The sequence below is a fragment of the Anthonomus grandis genome, chromosome 13, assembly GCF_022605725.1.
Source record: "Anthonomus grandis grandis chromosome 13, icAntGran1.3, whole genome shotgun sequence".
Lineage (NCBI taxonomy): Eukaryota > Metazoa > Arthropoda > Insecta > Coleoptera > Curculionidae > Anthonomus > Anthonomus grandis.
This window is the reverse complement of record NC_065558.1, coordinates 3,173,606-3,194,992: the sequence shown is the minus strand read 5'-3', so window position 1 is coordinate 3,194,992 and position 21,387 is coordinate 3,173,606. Positions and strand designations below refer to the sequence as shown.

Here is a 21,387-nt window from a genome sequence, read left to right as displayed (position 1 = left end):
AAAAGTTTGTAATTGTCAAATATTTGACTAAACGTACATATATTTATTGCCTATTACCGTAACACAATGTTGCCAGAATGCTACTCGGTAGTGTCATTTATGGATGTCACTGTCATGACCCTTTCATAACCTCAAAAAGGCTCATGCTTGTTTTAACCCAAATCGTTTAAAAGTTTTTGTCAATTCCACAACAGCCCCAAAATGTCGTGGATATTCGGTTACGGGAGGAACAAGGATCAGGCTCCCGATTTGTCCCAAATGGGACTCGGAGTACCCGGTGGTGCCGGAGGTACCGGTGATTCCGGTGGGGACGTACCCAAAGACTCGAACCTCACCAGGGCAGAAAGGAGGCAAATGGAGGCCTACAGGTTCGATTCGACCGCTTTGGAACGTGCTGCACAAGCTGCTAAGGAATTGGAGAAGTCTAGTAAGTTTAAAAATGGCAAATCTTTAAGTCCAATAGGTTATGTAACTGTGGGGTAAAGGATGCGTTTTTTGCCCTTGAACCCAATATAATATATCATGTGTGAAGATAAATACATTTCATAGACTATCAAAAAATTTACATAAGCACATTTTTTTATTTTAGAGATTTATTATTAACTGCACTTTACATGATAATAAATAAGTAGGTACTTTAGTATATTGTAATTATCTAACATTTATTATTATTATTACTTAAATTCTCCTAAACTGCACATCAATTGACATGGGCTATTTCCCACAGAACATGCCAAAGAAGCCCTAGAACTCTCAAAACTGCAAGAATCCACCAGACAAGTAGAACAACAAGCAAAAATCAAAGAATATGAAGCGCACATTGCACAAATGCAAATCGAAGGCAAAAGGGCTGAGGCAGAAGAAAAAAGAAAGCTACTGCAGGAGGAAACGAGACAGCACCAAGCCAGGGCCCAATACCAAGACCAACTGGCCAGAAAGAGATACGATGACCAGCTGGCTCAGCAGCAAAGGATGAACGATGAAAGTTTAAGGAGGCAAGAGGAATCTGTGGCTAAACAAGAGGCCATGAGGAAGGCCACTATAGAACATGAAATGGACTTGAGACATAAGAATGAGATGAAGAGGGTGGAGGCTGAACTTAGGGCCAAAGCAAAAGTTGATAGGGAGAATCGGGATCTTACATTGGAGCAAATAAGATTGAAGGCGCAAGAAAATCGAGTTACGGTGTTGGAAAGTATCAAGTAAGTGAATATGGTTGTTTTGAGGGAGTGGTTTTACACTGTAATGATTGAAGCAGTGTGAACCTATCCAATGTTTAAATTGTGTCTTAAATTAAGTTTTTCATCAAATTCCTTACAATTATTCAGGTTTTAATATAGGATATTGGGGTCAAAAAGTAGGTCAAATCAAATAAAAAAATGCTTTATTAATAAAACTTCATAGTTTCAACACTGAAAATAATTAATCTATGAAAAGAGAGTATTATTGAAAAAAAAAACAATTAAGAAGAAAGTTCATATACAAGCCCAACAGAATAATATGCAGATATAGAGCTTATTATTATTAAAATGGTATGGTGTAAATAAAAGAGATATACATAATTAAAATGAGGTAAATCAAAATTAAAATAAAATAAGTTGTGTAGTTAAAATTAGGTACATTTAAAGTGTGTCAATAAAATTAAACAGGTTAATAATTGTATAATTAATCATGTGGAACTTCGAGTTTCTTCTTTCTTCTCACTTTTTCAGTTAGTCTGAAGTCCCTATCACAAGACAGGAACATATGTCCTGTTTGTTGGGAATTTGTGCAGAATTTCATCAAAAACTCCTTTGGCAACAAGAGTAATATAGACTGCTAAGATTCCTTGATTTTTATTTTGACCTCCGCAGTTGTCAGACCATCCAACCAATGACTTTTTGGAAGTCTTTAGTTGATTTGTCAGAAAGTCAAAAATACAAGAACCTATTTCATTGCAACCACGTTTTCCAGTAGTTTCATCCCAAAGGTAAAAGAATCCCATTCCCTTATCTTCATGGTGTATACCAAAGTTCACAGAAGCTAATTGGCGACTGTAATACATCTGTGTGTGTGTTAATGAAGGTATATAGAACTGTTTTTGTAAATCAAAAGAAATGATACAAGGAGACTCTTTCAATTTTGCAATCATTGCTCATCATTTTTTGTGCAGCTTCTGCTTTCTTATGATGTAATTTTTGTTTCAATTCCACTTCCTTTTTTTGTACGGGGTTGGCAGCTTTTCTCAAATCCACTTTATATAGGTCGCACTTGGGACAGGTATCGACCCTTGGAGGGCCAAAGGAAGGATTGAACTGATGTTTGAAGATGTTATTAAACCATTGCCTCGATACAGGTAATGCAGTATTATTTTCGGTATATTTTAAAAGAAAAGCTGCATAAAGTTTCCGGATGCTAAGATCTTCAGACAAATAATTTTTGGAACTTTTCTCTCTTCCATAATGACTTTCTCATGTTGGGATTGAGGATATAAACTCAATGATTTTTGATTTCCATGAATCTCTTCTGCTACGTTTTCCTTCTCGTTTTTCACGCAATATAATGTTGTCACTGCATTTAGCAACCTTTTGACAGATAAGTTTCACTCTTTTTACTCCAATCGAAAAAGTATCACAAAATGTCTTTCTACAAACCTCCAACTTAGAGTTTCCAGGAAGAAGTAAATAATATCTATAGGTACGTTGCCTCCTGCTAGCTTCCCTGGTCTCATAAGTGCCATGTCTTCTGCGCTTTATGTTATCACATTCTATTAAATGCATCAAAAAATTCTGTTGTTCAGGATATTGCCCATGGTCCCAGAACTTTTGAAAAACTTGCTTTCTTGCCTCGAGCGTCAACGCCTTGCAAGCAAAGTTGCACTTACAGGATACCTGGAAATTAAGATAAGATGAGACACAATAAGCTAAAATATTGAAAATTGGCATACCTCAGAAGCATCCTTTTTCCATGGAACGAAGGATTCTTTCTTTTTGAAAGGTTGTCCACTGTTTCTTTTAACTTGGCTATCTTTTCGAACGTCACCGGTTTTGCTCCTTTTTTTCCTTTGAATGTCTATTGGTATGTTATCCATGCTTGTACATGGAGCACTTTCAATATTTTCACTTATTATTTGCAATTTCTCAGTCATTTTTAGACACACAAAATAATAGCAGCGACGAAAAAGCAATTGTTTACAATCTAAAACAAAAAGTAAGGTTAAAATGAACATGTGCATGATGTGCAATATTAAGGGCACTTGGGCCTGTTTGTAAAAGATTCTTAATAATATCAAGATGGCAGCACAGAAACATAAATTATTTAGTGCAAGTTTCTAGTGGCGCATAGACCCCAAAACTTCATTAAAACGCATTTTGAGAAAAATGGCACTTGGACCCTTTTGCATATTTCACTCTTTAAATAATAACATATTCGAACGTTAGTTTGCGTGTTCACTCATCTTTTATATAATAATAATAATAAGCCTTTATTTCCAACAGGCAACTTGCCCAATAACAGGAAACAGTTGCAAAACAATGAAAAATATAGTTAAAAAAAAAACACACAAAAACAAACCTAAAAGAATGAAAAGAAAAGAAAAAGAGTAAAGTCACATTCTCAAAAGTTATCCAAAGAGTTAGAACAAATAACTATTAATATGATATAAAAACCCAATTATAAAAGTTTAACAAGATAATCACATATTCAACAAAATTAAATTAAATTAAAATAACTGCAATATACCTACTAACTATAACTTAAACACATGGGTCTTAATCCCAAGAGTAATGATCCACCAAGATATCGACAATCACATGAACCGGAGAGAAATTTATTTCGCACATGTGACAGATCCAATTAAATATAGCGCATATTGTATATAGTGGCGATTTCAACAGGATGTTAGTATGAGGCCTTGGCAGAAAGAATGTTAGGGGATGTCTAGCATTAAGCCTAGGCACCATGAAACGTACACCGGAAAGAAGTACAGGACTATCAATGAATCCATTCAGTAACCCATGCAGGAATTTTACAGAGAAGATCATTCTTCTGAGTTGTAATGGATGTAGATTGAAGCGTTCCAATAGTTGCCGATGATCAAACCCTCTTACCGGATATATGCCATCCTGCCTGAAGGCCAAAAACTTAGCAAATCTACGCTGAACAGATTCAAGGAGACCAACATGATTCTGATAGAGCGGGTTCCATATAATGCAGCCAAACTCCAGTTTTGATCTCACAAAGCAACAGAAAAGCAGTTTTAATGTAGACTCCAAAGTAAAACTCTGAGAACTTCTAATTATGAACCCAAGCCTTCTCAGGGCTGACTTGACTATGTTATTGAAGTGTGGAACGAATGTAAATTCAGAGTCAAAGGTTATACCAAGATCAGTAATTTGCTCTAATCTACTCAAAATAGTATCATTAATAAAGTAATTAAAATATAAGCTCGTCATAAAAAACTTGGTTCTTCGGCTTTAGATAAGGTACCATATTCTTAATTTCTTTGATTTTTGCAGCAGGCCATGCTTTTTTAGGATTTGAATCAGAAAATTTTACAGCTAGGTCTTTAAAATACTCTATGGTAGTATGTGCCTTAAAAATATTAACTTTGCGGTATGGTGCTAAATCAGAGTAGTTAGTTTTTACTTCAACAGAACCCTCTTGTAACAGATTTGCATCTATTTTAATCATTACAACCTGCGATATTTCAAGATTATCCGTTTGTAGAGTCTCTTTTGCCAATGACATCCAGGCAAAGAAATTTCCCGTGTGCTTGACTGTAAAGAGATTGTTTTGTCTGGCACTCGTAATTATTTTGATTAAATATTGATGTTCTCCCAAAATTATTACTTAGCTATTGTGCTTTTATATCTTTTATGTATCAGTGGCACTGTTTCAAGTATCAGCAAAGATTGTAATGTCAAGTTGGTGTTTGTAATAAAGAGCGGTTTGTAATAAAGTCATGTATACCGCAACTCCCTCAGTTTGGCTTTAGTGATGTATCAAATTGTTGTTTTCTGCAAAATAAATACTATTTGCATCAGCTGTTTAGCACAAGAGCCCCAAAAACATATTCCATAACATAATCCCATTTAGATTTTATTAATGCAAAGTAAGCCTGTCTTGATATTATGTTTTTATCTAATTCTGATTAAATAATTCTTCATGCATAGCTTTTTATGTGATATTCAAATTTGCATCTATCATCAATATGTAACCCCAAAAATTTGCTTACAGGTGTTCCTAATTGTTGTCCATTTAAACTGAACACAGATTACACTTAAAAAGACATAATGTTGCTCTTTGAAATGTTATGCCACAATTTATTTGCATCACACCATTTTTTAATTCAAATTATGCCTTTGTTAATATTCTGGCTTAATTACAGCAATTAATTTAAAACTTCTAGTTATGTCTAGTTTGAAAATGTCATTTACATACAAAAGGAACAAAATCGGTCCCAAAACTCTGGGTTTTAATTCTTACCCCATGACACTATTTTGCATATTTTTCTTCCTATCAGGACTGCTGGAACTGTAATAGGAGCAGGGGCACAAGCAATGTTAACCGACTGGAATAAAGTACTGACAGCCGCCGGGGGGCTCACTTTACTAGCCCTCGGCGTATATTCCGCCAAAGGAGCCACCACCGTCACTGCCAGATATATCGAGTCTCGATTAGGTACTCCTCGACCACTGCCGTATATAAGCCCTTCTATTTACCAATGATTTAACTTAGGAAAACCATCGCTGGTGCGAGAAACTTCCAGATTCTCCTTGCTAGAAGCCGCCAAGCATCCCATCGAAACGTTAAAAAGGCTTAAAAACAAAGAGGGGGATGTTCTTCAGGGTGTCGTTCTGGCCCCAAAGATCGAAGAGAGGCTAAGGGACATCGCTATAGCGACTAAAAACACTAAACAAAACAGGGGAATGTACCGGAATATTTTGATGCACGGCCCTCCCGGTACCGGTAAAACCATGTTTACAAAGGTAAATAATTTTACAAATATAATATTTATAGGGAAGTAGTGAGTAGCTTTATTGGGGTAACGACCCTAGGAGACAATGAATCATTTAAATGTAAAGTCTTTGTTATTTTTGTTATAGCCTGATAAGACAAGCTCAATACTTGGTACCAATTAACTAAGATTTATGGTAAATTTAGACCCTTTTATATGCCTCCCTCCTTTTTCCTATAGATTAATAATGAACAAATTGCTTAATTAAAGTAGTATGTAGAGATTTTTCAAATTTAGAAATTGGCCAAACATTCGGGGATGGATTACGCGATTTTAACGGGCGGTGACATCGCCCCCATGGGTAAAGACGGCGTGACCGCGATCCATAAAGTGTTCGATTGGGCCACGACCACTAGGAAGGGGCTGTTGCTGTTCATCGATGAAGCCGACGCATTTTTAAGGAAAAGATCCTCCGAAAACATTTCTGAAGATCTTAGGGCAACTTTGAACGCCTTTTTGTACAGAACTGGTAAGTTTTACTTAAGATTCTGTTCTTTGGGTACATTATTTACATTCAAAAAGTATAATGTAGTAGTAGTATATTTATAATGTTTTTTACGCATATAATATTCTATAACTCATTTTCAGTTAGCACTGATGATGGCTCATACGCCGAAAGCGCTCTGCTAAGTTTTTAAATACATCTAGTACCCTATTCTTCTTTTATTTTATTGTTCATATCCTCTCCAAATATACCTTAGGTGGATCCATCTTCGCTATGGTATTTAGATGAATTTGCCCTATTATGTCGTAGATTTATATTGTGTCGTCCCTTTTATTTAACATCACTTTTTTCACCGTCACTTGTGCAGGTGTTTGTGAACCTACTCGGCCCACTCTTTCACCGAGATCATCAATACGTCACCCTAATATTACAAGGTTGTAGGTGACAATTATGATAATTTAGGAAAAATCGATTTAAAAAAATGGACTTACCTAAAACGCAAACGATTAAGTACTTTTTTTTTTTATTAAACAAAAAAATTAAATGGACAGTAAAAATAAATTATTTTGATATAAAATTCCAAAAAAAACAACATTTTCTTCAAAAAATTATTTATTAAAAAAAAATCATAGGATTCCGTTATATTAAAAATAAATTTTCGTTTTTCCAGATGTAACATAGAATTTTGTAACACAAAACTAGTATTTAATTTAACATACACAGCAAAGTATATAACTTTTATTTACGGCTAAAAATACTTTAAACCAAATAAAACAATAACAATTTTTTACCTATTAAAATTTGTTTGCAGCTGAACAGAAGATGGATGAGAAGATTTTTTAATCTCAAATTTGCTGTTTACTTTAAATTGCATTGCAGAATTGCATGCTTTATACGAGCTAGTAGAGCAGCCAGGATTGTTTCTATAACAAAACATAAATCTACATTATTGCGTTTTCCTTGACTATACAGAAAATTTAAAGAGGTTAAACGTTGATTGAAGAGGCGAGAAGATATGCATATTTACGGGCAAAAACGTGACCCAAAAAGCGCGCGGCGGGTAGATGGCGCCACGCTTAAACGCGCGCGGAAATCTTTTTGCCGTTTCTCATTATTGTTTAGCGGAGCTCGCCAGCATCGTCTAAGGGAGTTTTTATTTTGTATTATTATTATTTTGAATTATGTCAAATTCAAGCAAAATTAACGAGTGTGCTTATCGGGGATGTACTAATACTAGGAAGAGAAAAAGCAATTCTCTTAATTTTTTTAAAATTTCCGATCTTAAAGCCAGTGACACTTAATGAGTGGATACAAAACACCGGGAACGCTGAAATATTTATTATGGACGAAAGCATGTTAAAAAACAGAGTTGTTTGTGAGAAACATTTTGAAAATAAATACATTGTGTATAACGCTGGCAAAAAGAAAACTTTATTAAAAAATGCAGTTCCCGCTTCATGGAAAGGTAAGATAAACATTTAAATAGGTCTTAAGGTTATAATTGATTTATTTTTTTTTATTGTTGCCATCACACATAGTCTATATTTGTCACCTGTCAAAAAACCTGCTATTAAAAACTATTGTAAATGTGCAGGTTTTCTCTTTCAATTTACTATAAATCTCCAAGCTGTTATTTTTAAGGAATAAGTTATTATTCTCTCTACCTTCAGTATGCACTATTCAGTCGTGGTTAAAAGTATTTAACCTAAAGACTGGACTTGAAAACACGTTAACAAAAAAACTTTTTACGAAAGTAAAATCTATGGAAAACTCAGAACGAGTGTGTGCAGTTCTTTTTGATAAGATTGCATTAAAACCTAAATTAGACTACAATAAGGCACATGATTATATTGAGGGTTTTGAAGATATGGCATTTCTTGGTCGTCATGATTCTATTGAAAATATAGCTCTAGTTTTTTACGCAAGAGGTATTTTTGGAAACTGGAAGATTCCCTTGTATTATTTTACCTCTCAAGGTCCGGTTAAGGCCGATATTAACAGAAATAATAAAATATGTTATAAACAATTGAAAAAAACTAGGGCTTATTCCAGTGACATTAACATGTGACCAGGGAACAAATAATCGAAAAGCTTTTAAAAATTTAGTTGCTTCAGAAGAAAGACCCTTAATAGAGATTGAAAACCTAAAAATATTTACCATTTTTGATGTTTCCCATTTACTAAAATCTTTAAGAAATAATTTTATAAATACGAAATTAAAATTTATAGTTGATGGGCATTCGGTATCTTGGTTTGATATTTTAAAATATATGAAATGGACAAAAAAAGCAAAACTACAAGAACATTACCAAAGTTAACCGACACTCACTTAAAACCAAATACTTTTCAAAAAATGAGAGTGAAATATGCTGCCCAAATCTTTTCAAACTCAGTTGCCGCTGCTGTTAAGTCAGCTGGTCAATTACAGGCGTTAAAAGCACAACTGCTCATAATACATCCGATTTCATAAAAAAACGTTAATTTAATTTTTATTCTCTTTATAGCAATATATTGTCAGATTCCAATCCAAATAAAAAACCTTTATCTATAACTAATTCAATGTCATTGAAAAACCTTCAATTTGGTCTTGAATATTTCAAGATAATTTAAGTACCTGAAGGTGGAAATAGAAGAAATAACATATATTGTATTAGCGAATTTATTTGGACTCTTACATCTATTCTAGGGCTTTGGGAATATTTATTATCTTAATTTAAATACAAATATCTTTTTACAAGTCATCTCAATCAAGATCCTTTGGAAAATGTATTCTCAATTGCTAGAAATAGATGTGGATATAATCCAACTCCCTCTGTTCAACAATTTAGAGTGTCTTTACAGTACATAATAAATATAAGGCTACTAAATTCATTAGAAACGGGAAATTGCAAAGATCTACAAGAATTTTTAAATGTCGATGAGTCAAAGCCAAATCTTGATAAGTCATGTGAAAAAGAAATCCTTATAGATATGGAGAAAAACCCTGTTTCTTCTTACTATATTAAAGAACTTGGTGCCACAAATAATGCCCAAGGAAGCAATCATACTGAGACAAATAATACTATTTGTAATAAGATTACTTTAGAAACTTGTTCCAATGTATACGTTGCTGGTTATTTTGCATATACTATTTTAGAGAGGTTTAAGTGTGAAAATAACTGTGAAGATTTTTTACTTCAAAATGACATCGAAATTAATGACGAAAAATAAATATTTTTATTAAATAAAGATTATGCAAACTTAAATTATATTTCAAGTTTAAAAATTCCATCGGATAATTTTTAAATTTTAAGTCAACGTTTAACATTTTGTTAAATGAAATAGATATACAGTCCATTAATTTATGCCCGCAACATATTGAAGTTTTCATAAAACTATTTATTAAGACAATGTTATATAAGCAATTAAAATGGGAAACTGAAAAATACTAGCAAACGAGAGAAAAACAAACTTCTAAGAAGCCGCACAGAAAAATACGTATTCTATCTAATCAATGACTGAAAATTAAATCTTGCCTCTTCAGTCAATGTTTAAACAAATAAAATAAAATATATTGATAAAGATTGTTTAAATAACCTTTATATGTAAATAATAATAATAATAATAATAATAATAATGTTTATTTCGAAAAAATAATAATACAAAGTAACCAAGAATACAATTCGAAACACAATTAACTACTAAGTTGGTGCGTGTTCCCATTCAAAATACTTATATAGATATATCAAGCTCAGACAAAATAAAATCTAATATTATTTGAACAGTATAGTGATTACAAGCTAGCAACAATTAACATTAACCAAACAATTGCTCAATATTAATATGAATGATCCAAGTTTTTATTATATACTTGATCCTGGCATAAGGTTTATCTCTTAAATCAAGAGGCATCATATTGTAAATTTTTGGAGCTGTATAAATTAACGATCTTTTAGTAAAAGTAAAATTTATTCTAGGAAAGGATAGAGGATTGCTACTTTGAAACCTGGTTGCCAAAGGCAATACTGGTCTACTTTTAGCTATTTTATTATTACAAAGAAGTCTTGTAACTGAATTTACCTAAATGTGATGCAGATATATGCAAAATACTTTTACTACCATTTATTTATGATTATTTCGTTCTATTTTCTGCTAAAAATTTATACTCGTATGTTATGAACAATGTAATTATATGGCGATTATTCATAATGCCCAATGCCCGGGCAATTTAAGAAATATGCTCCTATTTATGAAACCAGAATATTAACCCAAAAATAATCCAAACCTACCATTTTCGTTGGTTGGATATATGGATATATAGTATTGGTAATTGTTAAAACATAAAATTTATCTTGAATAAACATTTAATTTTAATAACGTTTTGGTCTTTTTCATATTCTTGATCTTTATAAAATCTACAATAGACATTTTTAGATTTAAAAAATACATCTAAAACTTTTCAACTAAAGACTTACCCTATAAAACAAAAGTCAATCTAAAGGTGTATAACATATATATGTTTTCAAGGTTAATTTTTTTTCAAGTTATTTTTTTGATTTATAAGCTGTAGGCCCAAAAGCTTAAAACACTTTACTATATGTATATTTTTACACCTTGTATAAAAAATAACAGCCTCCGGTTCTGCCGAAATGAAGGCCAACTCTATAATATACTGTACTATTAAAAAAAGCAAAATTATGTTACTTATATTACTTATTAGATTTTATACTTAAAAATTTAAAAAAAAAACAAAATATGAAACTAAACCTTTCAATATTTTCTCCCAAATTTATACTATGGAATAATGCGAATATGTCCTCAAACAGAAATAGCGCAATGCGAAAACTCCCATTTCTCTGCGATATTATGTCTCGTCATTTTTAATACCGAGCCTGCCAAGCGAGTTTCATCATTCCTACGTATAGGGGCGTCACCTTTTAGCTTCTAAATTGCTAGATAAAGCAAAGAACGGCTGGCTGCCGCGGTCACGAAATTTTATACAGTATTTGCGCATCTTTTCCCTTTTCAATCAACGGGTTAAAGTAATATACATAATATAACATAACAATAAGTTAAGAACCAAAAAGTAATATGATAACTTATATACCTAGTTAAATGGCTTTCTAAGTCTGACTCTTCACATTCGCTTTCACTGCTACTGGATCGGGTTGAAATGTTAATATAACGACCACGAACTTTAATTCTAAAATCAATATTATAAGTATTAAAAATATATTATAATATATTAAAAAAAAAGTGAAAAAGTAGATTAAAAATTAAAAAACCTAAGCTTACATAGCTAAAATAAAAATTTTAAAAATCTTACCTGCATTCTTTTTTCTTTTTTGATTTTTCAGGTAATATATATATTCCTTGTCTTGGTCAGAATCATAACCGTAACTATCACTAATATCAGTCTCATTTAATGCCATATTTTTAAATAAACTTCTCAACAAACACTTGCTCTGCTCCGATAAACGTTTTAAAATGAATTATAAACAAAGCAACATAACCCAACATTTGCAGGGTTCTATGTTAGTATATAAAACCCTGTAATATTTATTATTTTATTAAACATTTATATTCTAAGGTTCTATGTTTAACTTACAACTATGATATATCCATTTGTCATAATTTTAGGTATACACCTTTGGTTTTCCTTATATTACCAGAGTTCTATGTGAGCTTTAAATTTATTTCCAAAATTATAGTGTAGGACCACATGGAACTTTGTGATATTACAAACCAAATTCTCCTAGAAATATTACATACAACCTTGTAATATTAGGGTGACGAATAGTTGGATAACTTTTTAATAAATAAACTTATCAATAAAAGAATTGGTTAAATTGGGACAAGACTCATACCAAGAATTGTAAATGCTCACTTTGCTTGACAATTTAATAAGCCATTATTAATTCAGCGCTATTTTTTTTACGTAGCGTTATAACAAAACCCTTTCAGGTGAACAGAGCAACAAATTCATGCTCGTCCTGGCCTCTAACACCCCGGAACAGTTCGATTGGGCCGTAAACGATCGTCTCGACGAAATGGTGGAATTCCAATTGCCCGGGTTGGCGGAGAGGGAACGACTGATCCGATTGTACTTCCAAAAGTTCGTTTTGGAACCGGCCACGGAGGGCACAAGGTAACTAGGAGTAACTAAAAAGTTAACCGGGGATTGACCGAAGGATTTTAGGCGTTTGAAGGTGGATAACTTCGACTATGGCGCCCTTTGTTCGAAGATGGCTGAAATGACTGACGGCATGTCGGGTAGGGAAATCGCCAAGTTGGGGGTGGCGTGGCAGGCGGCCGCTTACGCCTCCGAAGACGGCGTGCTCACCGAGAAAATGGTTTTGGATATTGTGCAAGATCACGTGAGGCAACACAGACAAAAGGTAAACTCATTTTTTATTCCGTTAATATTCTTGCTATTAGACGAAACTGGCCTCTTAAATATTAAATAGTAATGAAATAAACTCTAAGTCACAGGTCTCAAATTTAATTAAGTTAAAGTCGTGTTTCGCTCATACGAGGCATCATCAGATCCACTTGTGTATTCACTAATAAAAAGAACGAAAAAAAGCAGAGAACACTACATGATACAAGTCAAGGGTAGAAATTAAGTTAAAATGGGTAAAATCGGCCGGAGACGGGTTACTAAGTACTTGTACTAGTTACTATACAAGTAACAAGTTACTAATACAAGTTACTAGTTACTACTAGTAAAAACCAAATATAATTTTAATATGTAGTAACTAGTCTCCGTCCGATTTTACCAATTTTAACTTAATTTGACCCTTGACTTGTATCAAGTAGTGTTGTTCTCTGCTTCTTTTTTCGTTCTTTTTATTAGTGAATATACAAGTGGATCTGATGATGCCTAGTATGGGCGAAACACGTGTAATCCTCTGACTTCAATTTAGTAAATTTGAGACCTGTGACTTTATTTCATTACTATTTAATGTAAGCCGGTCTCTTTGAGAAAAGATGGACTATTTTTTGGAACTCTTAAAAATTGTAAATTCTATTAAAGCATATGCAGTCGGTGATTATGGAATTTCTATGCTTTATATTAAACAATTTTCCATTTTGAACATTAATTAATATTTGTCTCTTAGGAAACGTATACCAATACGTATGCAAATATTATACCCTTACCTGTAAAAGTTAAGGATCTGAGACCAATTATTATTTTAGCCGCATTTTCAGAAATATCAGAAAAACACCCACCTAATTAACCATTATTTTTTTAAATCAATGCTCGTAATTCCTGATTGACAGTATGGTTTACCAAAAAAATGTCAGTGCGACCCTATCTCTTGTACAATTTGTCAATGGTGTTGCAACTAATCTGAATAAAAAGGATGTTAGTTCCGTTTTATTCAGATTAGTTGCGTTGGACTTTTATAGATGTTAGTAAGACTTTTGATTCCATTAGCAATAAAATGGCTTTAGCCAAACCAACATATTTTGGATTATTTAAGGTTGCAATTAGTTTCAATCTATTGGTGCAAGATTATCCCTGGGATTCATATTGGGCCACTTCTTTTCTCTGTATAAGTAACATATATGCACAGTATCCGTACACAAGTGACTTTTAATGATGAAATTAAGATGATTAATCAGTATGCATAAATCATAACTTTATTATTCTTTTTGGTAACAATAAAAATCAACCAACAAGATTGAAAAAAGTTTATGTGCATATTCTTTTTAATGCTAATGTAAGCAGAAAGGGACTTTTTGAAAATATCAAAATGGTTTGAGGCAAACGAATTATCAAATCATCATTCCAGAGACAAGCACCATGAAATATTTAGGTATTCATATTGATCAGCATCTAAAATGGAATACACACAATAACTAAAGTTATTTTTGAAAAAAATCGGTTATTTTCAACTCAGTTACTTTATGAAAAAACAAAAGTAATGGACGTGCGACAGTTATAATCGTTTACTCTTTTAATGAACGTAAAAAAGAATAAAATTAAAATAAGTCTTCTAGCGCATCTCTATACCATCAGAAAAAAGAAAAATAAACGTGCCAAAATTCCAAAAAGCAAAAAAGCTATTGGTCAATGACATTTTAAATATATTGCACCAAAAATCTTTAATATACTACCTAAAATCGTACAAGGTAACTTCAAACATAAGTCTTTTAAAAATGAGCTTAAAAATTGGATACGAAAAACAAAAAGATCAATATTCCATGATTTGTTGAATAACTCTTCAAATTTCCATCGGAGTTATTAAAGTTTTAAATAAAATTTTAAGCCTATTTATTATATTAGTGTTACTAGTAAAAAGTCAAAAGGATGACAAAAACTTGACAAAAAACATTTAAATGTGACTACAATATTGAAAAGTGTCCTATTTGAGTACCCGGTAGTTTATTGCCTTTTTATGTTGATTTACTATTATATATTATTATTCAGAATGATCAAAAGATCCTATAGAAAAATTGAGTGGCATCCTTATAATTTATTTAAAAAATATAAAAACCAATTTTCGGATATTGATGATTTTAAATTAACTTGGCATAGTAGAAAAACACTAGAAATTTTTATGATTTATTTTAGGAATACATAAAATAAATGTTCCCTTAAGACCTTCAACCCACTCACCCTTTTGAAAAATATCTTTTAAATTTATGCATACCATAATAATTCTAATGCATTCATTAAAAACTTTCCACCGTTTCTTTTAACTTATATGATATTTTGGTTACGTTTGACATTGCAAGTCTTTTTACTAGTATCCCAGTACAATTTTAGAACTTTTATCTTATTGTGTAAAAACTACTTATTTCCTATATAATAATGGCTATGGGTTGTCCTTTTTCTCAAATTTTAAGTAATATACAGGGTATCCCGGTTCCCTTATTAACATCCTTTACGGACGACCAGCACTATCATGAAATAAGTCGCTCTTATTGGTTGAATTTGACCTCGTGGGTAACGGCATCACTTCTATCGCTTGCTAAAGCTAGGGCCAGTACAATAAAAAGACTATGGCCATTTATGAAGGCAAATGTATGTGATTTGTTCAGATCAATAAATGAATCTTGCAAAAGTATTTCAAAAATATTTTGACATAATATGTCTATTATTTATAACAAATAATAGATAATGTTTTAGACTATTTTTTGGGTTTAAGCCCTGTGTACAGGGTATTTAATTAAGTAATAAATAATAAAGCTAAAGGTCTCCAAACTCTGTTTTTTTTTTCAAAAATCAAACATTTTGGACGAAAAACTGCTAAAAAAATATTTTATTTTCATTAATAAGTCGAGTTACATACAAAAATACAATAAATGATTATTTTAAAAGAAGTTTGACAAAACACTCTACAGGGTAAACCCAGTTGTCTATATCGCTCATGGTTTTTAAATTGCTCCGAATTTGAACCTTGTTTACGTCTTTGCACAATATAACGTTCTTATATTCCCCTGGCAAAGAACTATCACCAATTGTTTGTACATAGTTATTAATTTTTATTCTAGAATATTATTTCATAAATCCTAAACTTAAAACCAAAACGAAACAATAAACAAATTCAAATATTTATCAGCTGTCAACTGCCGGTTGATGTAATCAAACAACGAACAAAAATAGCATAACATCTAAAATATTCAACCAATAAGAGCGCATTATTTCAAAATAGTGCTGGTCGTCTGTAAAGGATGTTAATATGCTCCCGGTTCATATGGCAAATCTCTCGGATTCAGGTAGCACATCGAAAAATAATACCGAACGTTCCTATAAAAAAATTCCTACGAACACTATTAGGGACCTCTTAAAATTCATTTACCTCGTTTACTTCGTTAACACCTTAAAATAACACTTCGTTAATACCTTTACCTCGTTAACATCCTTAAAATACATTTACCTCGTTTACTTTACCTAGGTTGTACACTTTAATGCGTATATTTTTAACACTCTATATGTTAAAGTCTAAAAAAAGTAAATTTGGATACCTTGAACCCTAGGCTAAAAAAAAGGTACTCTTGTTCATTATCGATAAAATAAACCGTTTTGGAGAAAAAAAATAATAAACGAGCCAATGTATTTTTTTTTTTAATTTTTTTAAATGAGATAAGTACGCCAGTTATTCAAAGACCAGAAAATTTCGATGTAAGTCATTTAATTTTAAAAAAAATACATGTTCCTAAAAATACAGTGGTGTCCTAAAAAATACTTTTACAAAATAATAAAAAAAAAAATCTATGATGAGTGTATATTTTTAAATTAGAAAAAACAACTTACAAAAAAATGCCAAAAACCAAATATGTAAACGTTAAATTCTTCAATAGGAGCAATAAACAATTAATTATGAAAAACTTCATAAGTAAAGTCTGCCCAACCAATCTGTAGCTAAGCGGTATCGGTGCGGGGAACGTGGTTGTAGACTAGACCCGCCTCATTTCATTCATGAAATGGCCAGTGACGTGCGAAACTTTATAAACCGATTACACAGATTTGAATGTATTAAATATTAAAAAATATGGTTTGGTTTTAATTTTAAAATAGGTATTTGTAGGTAAGATATTAATTTGGAAATTAAGGTCTTCTAAAATATTTTATTTGTAAATATGTAATAAAAAAATGACAGACAAGATTAGGGAAGTTTGAGATAAAAGTAAAGTAAAGAAAACACAAAATTTGTAATACACCTACTTAGTTTATTCACTTAAAATAAGAGTGCCGTACTCGATGCCTGGATATCGCGAGGAAAAGAGCACGGCAGATAATCCGAATTATGCTGTTTAAACATTGAATTTACTCCATAATATGTATAATTTAAACTATTATTTAAATAAGTATAATCAATTTGTACCTGTTGAAGAATATATTGCTAACCACTCCAGTAACAGTCTCACTCTGCCAGCATTTTTTAAACATTAGGTCATTGTCTATCCAAGTTTCATCTAAATAGACAATATTGCGACCTTCGGCTCGGTGTTTTTTTATTTCTCTTAGGTATTTATACCTTAAAGATGTTATTTTTGGAAAATTTTTTTCTTCTGGCAATTTTTGCAACAGCTTTCTGCTAGTAGGCACAACTTTAAACCCAAATAAATTCGATTTATTCGGTGTTTAACTATTTGAAAATGAAAGTTGTCGTCTTGTTCCACCTTCGTCATTCGCGGTCTTTTTTTTTGCCGGGACTAGAAAGCATTTTGTTGGGGTCCGTCCGCATTCTTTCTTCATCTTCTTTGTGAATTTTTTTCACCATTGAAATGCTTACGCCAGTATATTGAGATACTCTTTCAAGTTTGCGCTTTACTGGTAGATTAACGAAGTTATTAGTAGCTTCTTCATTGCAAACCCTAAGAATTTGTACAAGAAGTATATAATCCTGATATTCGATATTCAAAATACAAAAATTCGACATTTTATATTCAAAATAACCAACATTAACTTTAAATCTTTTTTGTTTGTAAAACAATCGAGCTTGGTTTTATTTCATTGAATATGATTTTTATTTATTACAACATTAGGTACATAATTTTTGAAATTAGTGTCGCATAAATTATGATTTTATTTTAATGTTTTTTTTTTCATAACTGTGCTTAGGCTTTATAATTCTCTTATTATCATTTTACTTACCTATAAACATTCGCAGTGACTTCCCTTGCCTGGCTATGAATAAAGTTATTCATTTTAACGTAAATAACACAAAAACTGTATCAATTATGAACTTTAACAACAAAGAAACAAATCACACAAAACAACAACAAAACAGCAACAACAATAATAGCAAATAAACTAAACTATGCTACACTACTCAAAAGTAATAGGTCAGAAATTAAGTAGGTACCTAAAAATACAGCAATAAAAACAGTTTAATAGCTCAAAAGTATTAACATACGCCGCCGCCACTGAATCCGCAAGAAATCCATATTATTCCGAAAATTACACAAAACCTGGTAGGATGCGATCCAATAAGATAGAGAAAGACAGAGAGCTGCATAAAAATAATAAATTAATGGCCGCGATGTCATCAACCAATCACCTGTCCCCAAACAGCGAGATGCTTCCGCGAAAGCACGACGTTGCCGGCTTTGTAAGTTTTATTAGGAATTTCGGATAAATGTTAGTCAATATTGGATTTTATAATATGCAAAACATTAGCAAATAGAACTAAAAAATATGGCTTAAACTGCATTACATTATTTATTATCTTTTTTATGATTAAATAGCTTAATTTTACCATTATATTTACTTTTTATTCAATACTATTTCATTTTTGCAGTAAGACGTGACAACGCTTTAAAATTTCGCCCGCATTCTTTTCGTAGACACAGATCCGATGGTCAAACTGTAGGTTAGACGTGGGCTCCGTGAACTCTAACACATTCGCGGGCGATCTCATATTTTTGAAAATGAACCGGGACACCCTGTATTGATGGAAAATTTCAAATCTAAAGTACATTTAATAAAAAACCTGAAATATGTCTAAATCCAGAAGGGCCTTTTGTGCTAAAGTCCTTTTATTTAAGTGTGTTTTATTCAAAAATGCTTTTTCATCCCTAATTATTATTTATAGGTCGAGTGGCAATCGGAACAAGAAAAACGCGAATCAAAGAGCATTTACCACTCGGAAAAAGAAGATTCTTACATCCCAGTAGCTCCGAAGGCGATCGAGTACAAAGAGCCTCTAGCGATAGAATACCCAGAGAAAAAGGAGCAGGAGGACACCACCAAAGTTTCGGACAGTAAAAAAACGAAAAAAAAATTGTAATTTCGTTTAGAAATATATAAGGTGGACTAAATGGTGTTTTCTCGGTCCAAGAGGTTGTTGTTGTATGGAAACCGGAGTGGACTGTTTTCGGTGTGTGGTCTCAACCAAGAGACTTAGAGTTGCATTTGTATGTTTTTGTTTGAATGAACTCTCGTTTTAATGTTTCGTAGTATGAAATACACTTCTACGAAGATTTGCAAACTATTTATAGAATAAACCAGAATAAATTGTGATAATATATGGACGCGAGCCAAGGAAGATGTTGATTTTATTCCGGAAAGCGTTCGATTCTTTTTAAGTACCTTTTTTTGTTAGTACGGTTTTACTCAAAATGGTGTAAATCTTTAAGAGTTTTTAAAATACATTCGTTTAAAATGTTATTTGGCGTTTTATTGACCTTTAAAAAGGGAGATTTTTTTTTAGGTATTTTAATTGCGATCTGCTTTTTGTGTCGTTTGACTTTATTTAACTTTGTGATGAATAACAATATACAGGATGTCCGGAAGAAAAGTGCAATCGTTTAAGGAATGATCGCTGACCCAATTCTAATACTTATACAGGGTGGTCCAGCTTAAACGTCTTTAATTTTAATAAGTGATAGAGAATTTAAAAAGAAATAGAATTTTATTAAGAAAATTTTTCTCAGAAATTTTTAATAACAAAGATATACGGTGTTTTGTTATCTCAATTTCTTCTACTGTGATATTGCTAGTAACCTTGCAGCCAATCTCTCACAAAAAATAGATCCCAGGAGCTATCTCAGCAATGTGGTAGTAGCCGAATCTTTCTTTTTTGCCCCCACAAGTGTAGAAGAGCTTAAACAGTTAATGGTTAATATTAAGAATAAAGCCGGCCGTACACCTAAATTACTTAGTTAATTATTCTTTCGACATTATTTCGTTCAACATTTCGTACATTTGCTACAAATGCGGTACAAGCACGCACATCAGGGCTTACTTCTGTTCCGCATTTGTAGCCATATCGTCGTCTTCTGATGACGATGATTTTATGATATGGCAATTATTAGGTCAAAACCGAAGGAAACGTCGTTACTGGGTTCATCTCTATAATAATGGTTGTTCCAAAAAAGGAAATTTTTAAGTATTAAAGCAGTTATTAAATCATGATGATGAATTTCAAGCTTACTATAGAATGTTACGTGCAAAGTGTGGTCATATAAGATTTCTCTACTTCCTGAATAAATAAAATGGTTTGTGTAATATCGTCCTTCATTTTTATTTCAAAACGTGACAGGACACGCCGCAACAAATATCGAACAGGTTGATTATCCGGGGAGTAAACACAAATGCGGTGTGGCTTCAAATGCATCTTAGGTGTGTGGATCCAAATTAAATAACACGCGCGCGTTAAATACTGTCAGATACATTTGTGGAAAAGCATTTGTGGCGCAACATTTGTATCGTAGATGTGCGGCCTGCTTAAGAGTACATCAGGTTGGGATGGACTTTCTCTTAAAATATTTTCTGCTTTACCTCTTGTTGCTTTGCAAGTCTTGGCCGAGTCAATTAACTTTTCATTTATGTCTAGAGTTTTACCAGAGTGCTTAAAAAGAGCAATGATTATTCCTCTTTACAAGGGTGGCGATCGCGACTCTCCTTCTAACTATAGACCTATAGCGTTATTGCCTACTTTAGCCAAGATAGTGGAACGGCTCGTTAAGGTGAGGATGGTTTCATTTTTAAATAGGTTTGGCCTATTGAGTCTTCAGCAGTTGGGCTTTCGTGAGTCTGTGAGCACAAATGATGCTATCTTTAGCTTTCTAGAGCACCTGTACAATCGACTGAATGTTGGTGAAGTTGCAGCAGCGGTATTCTGTGACTTGGCCAAGGCATTTGACTGCGTGAGTCACAGAGTGCTGCTGATGAAACTGGAGCTCTATGGTTTCAGAGGAACTGCCCTTGAGTGGTTTCGTTCCTACTTATTAAATCGTGTCCAGGCTGTCAAATTTAATGGTGGTATCTCTAAGGAACTTAAGATAAATGTGGGTGTTCCGCAAGGATCAGTACTTGGCCCTTTTTTGGCCCACTCTATATGTAGCCGGTGGGTTGGCCTCCTTTTTCCGGACACCCTGTAGAAAAAAGATTAATTCAAATCCTTTTTGAGCCTTTTTCATTTCTTTAACATTCGACTTTTTAAGTAATTTTCACAAAAAAACTTTAGTTTGTAGAGGTTTATAACCACTATAAATCAATTTACTT

The 21,387-nt window shown here is 32.5% G+C and overlaps 1 protein-coding gene and 1 long non-coding RNA gene across 2 annotated transcripts; one reads left to right on the top strand and one right to left on the bottom strand.

Moving 5' to 3' along the window:
- Positions 1-114: 114 nt before the first annotated feature.
- LOC126743768 (ATPase family AAA domain-containing protein 3A homolog) lies at positions 115-19,548 on the top strand. Its single transcript, XM_050450986.1, has 8 exons — positions 115-427; positions 728-1,202; positions 5,504-5,661; positions 5,719-5,969; positions 6,236-6,467; positions 12,387-12,570; positions 12,622-12,820; positions 18,974-19,548. Exons 1-8 carry the CDS (start codon positions 202-204, stop codon positions 19,166-19,168), a joined length of 1,920 nt encoding a protein of 639 aa, XP_050306943.1. The 5' UTR covers positions 115-201; the 3' UTR covers positions 19,169-19,548.
- Positions 7,195-12,116, bottom strand: LOC126743770 (uncharacterized). Its single transcript, XR_007662982.1, has 3 exons — positions 11,749-12,116; positions 11,530-11,625; positions 7,195-7,366 (listed from the first exon to the last, which is right to left on the bottom strand). It is a non-coding gene; the product is annotated as an uncharacterized LOC126743770 (long non-coding RNA).
- Positions 19,549-21,387: the final 1,839 nt, after the last annotated feature.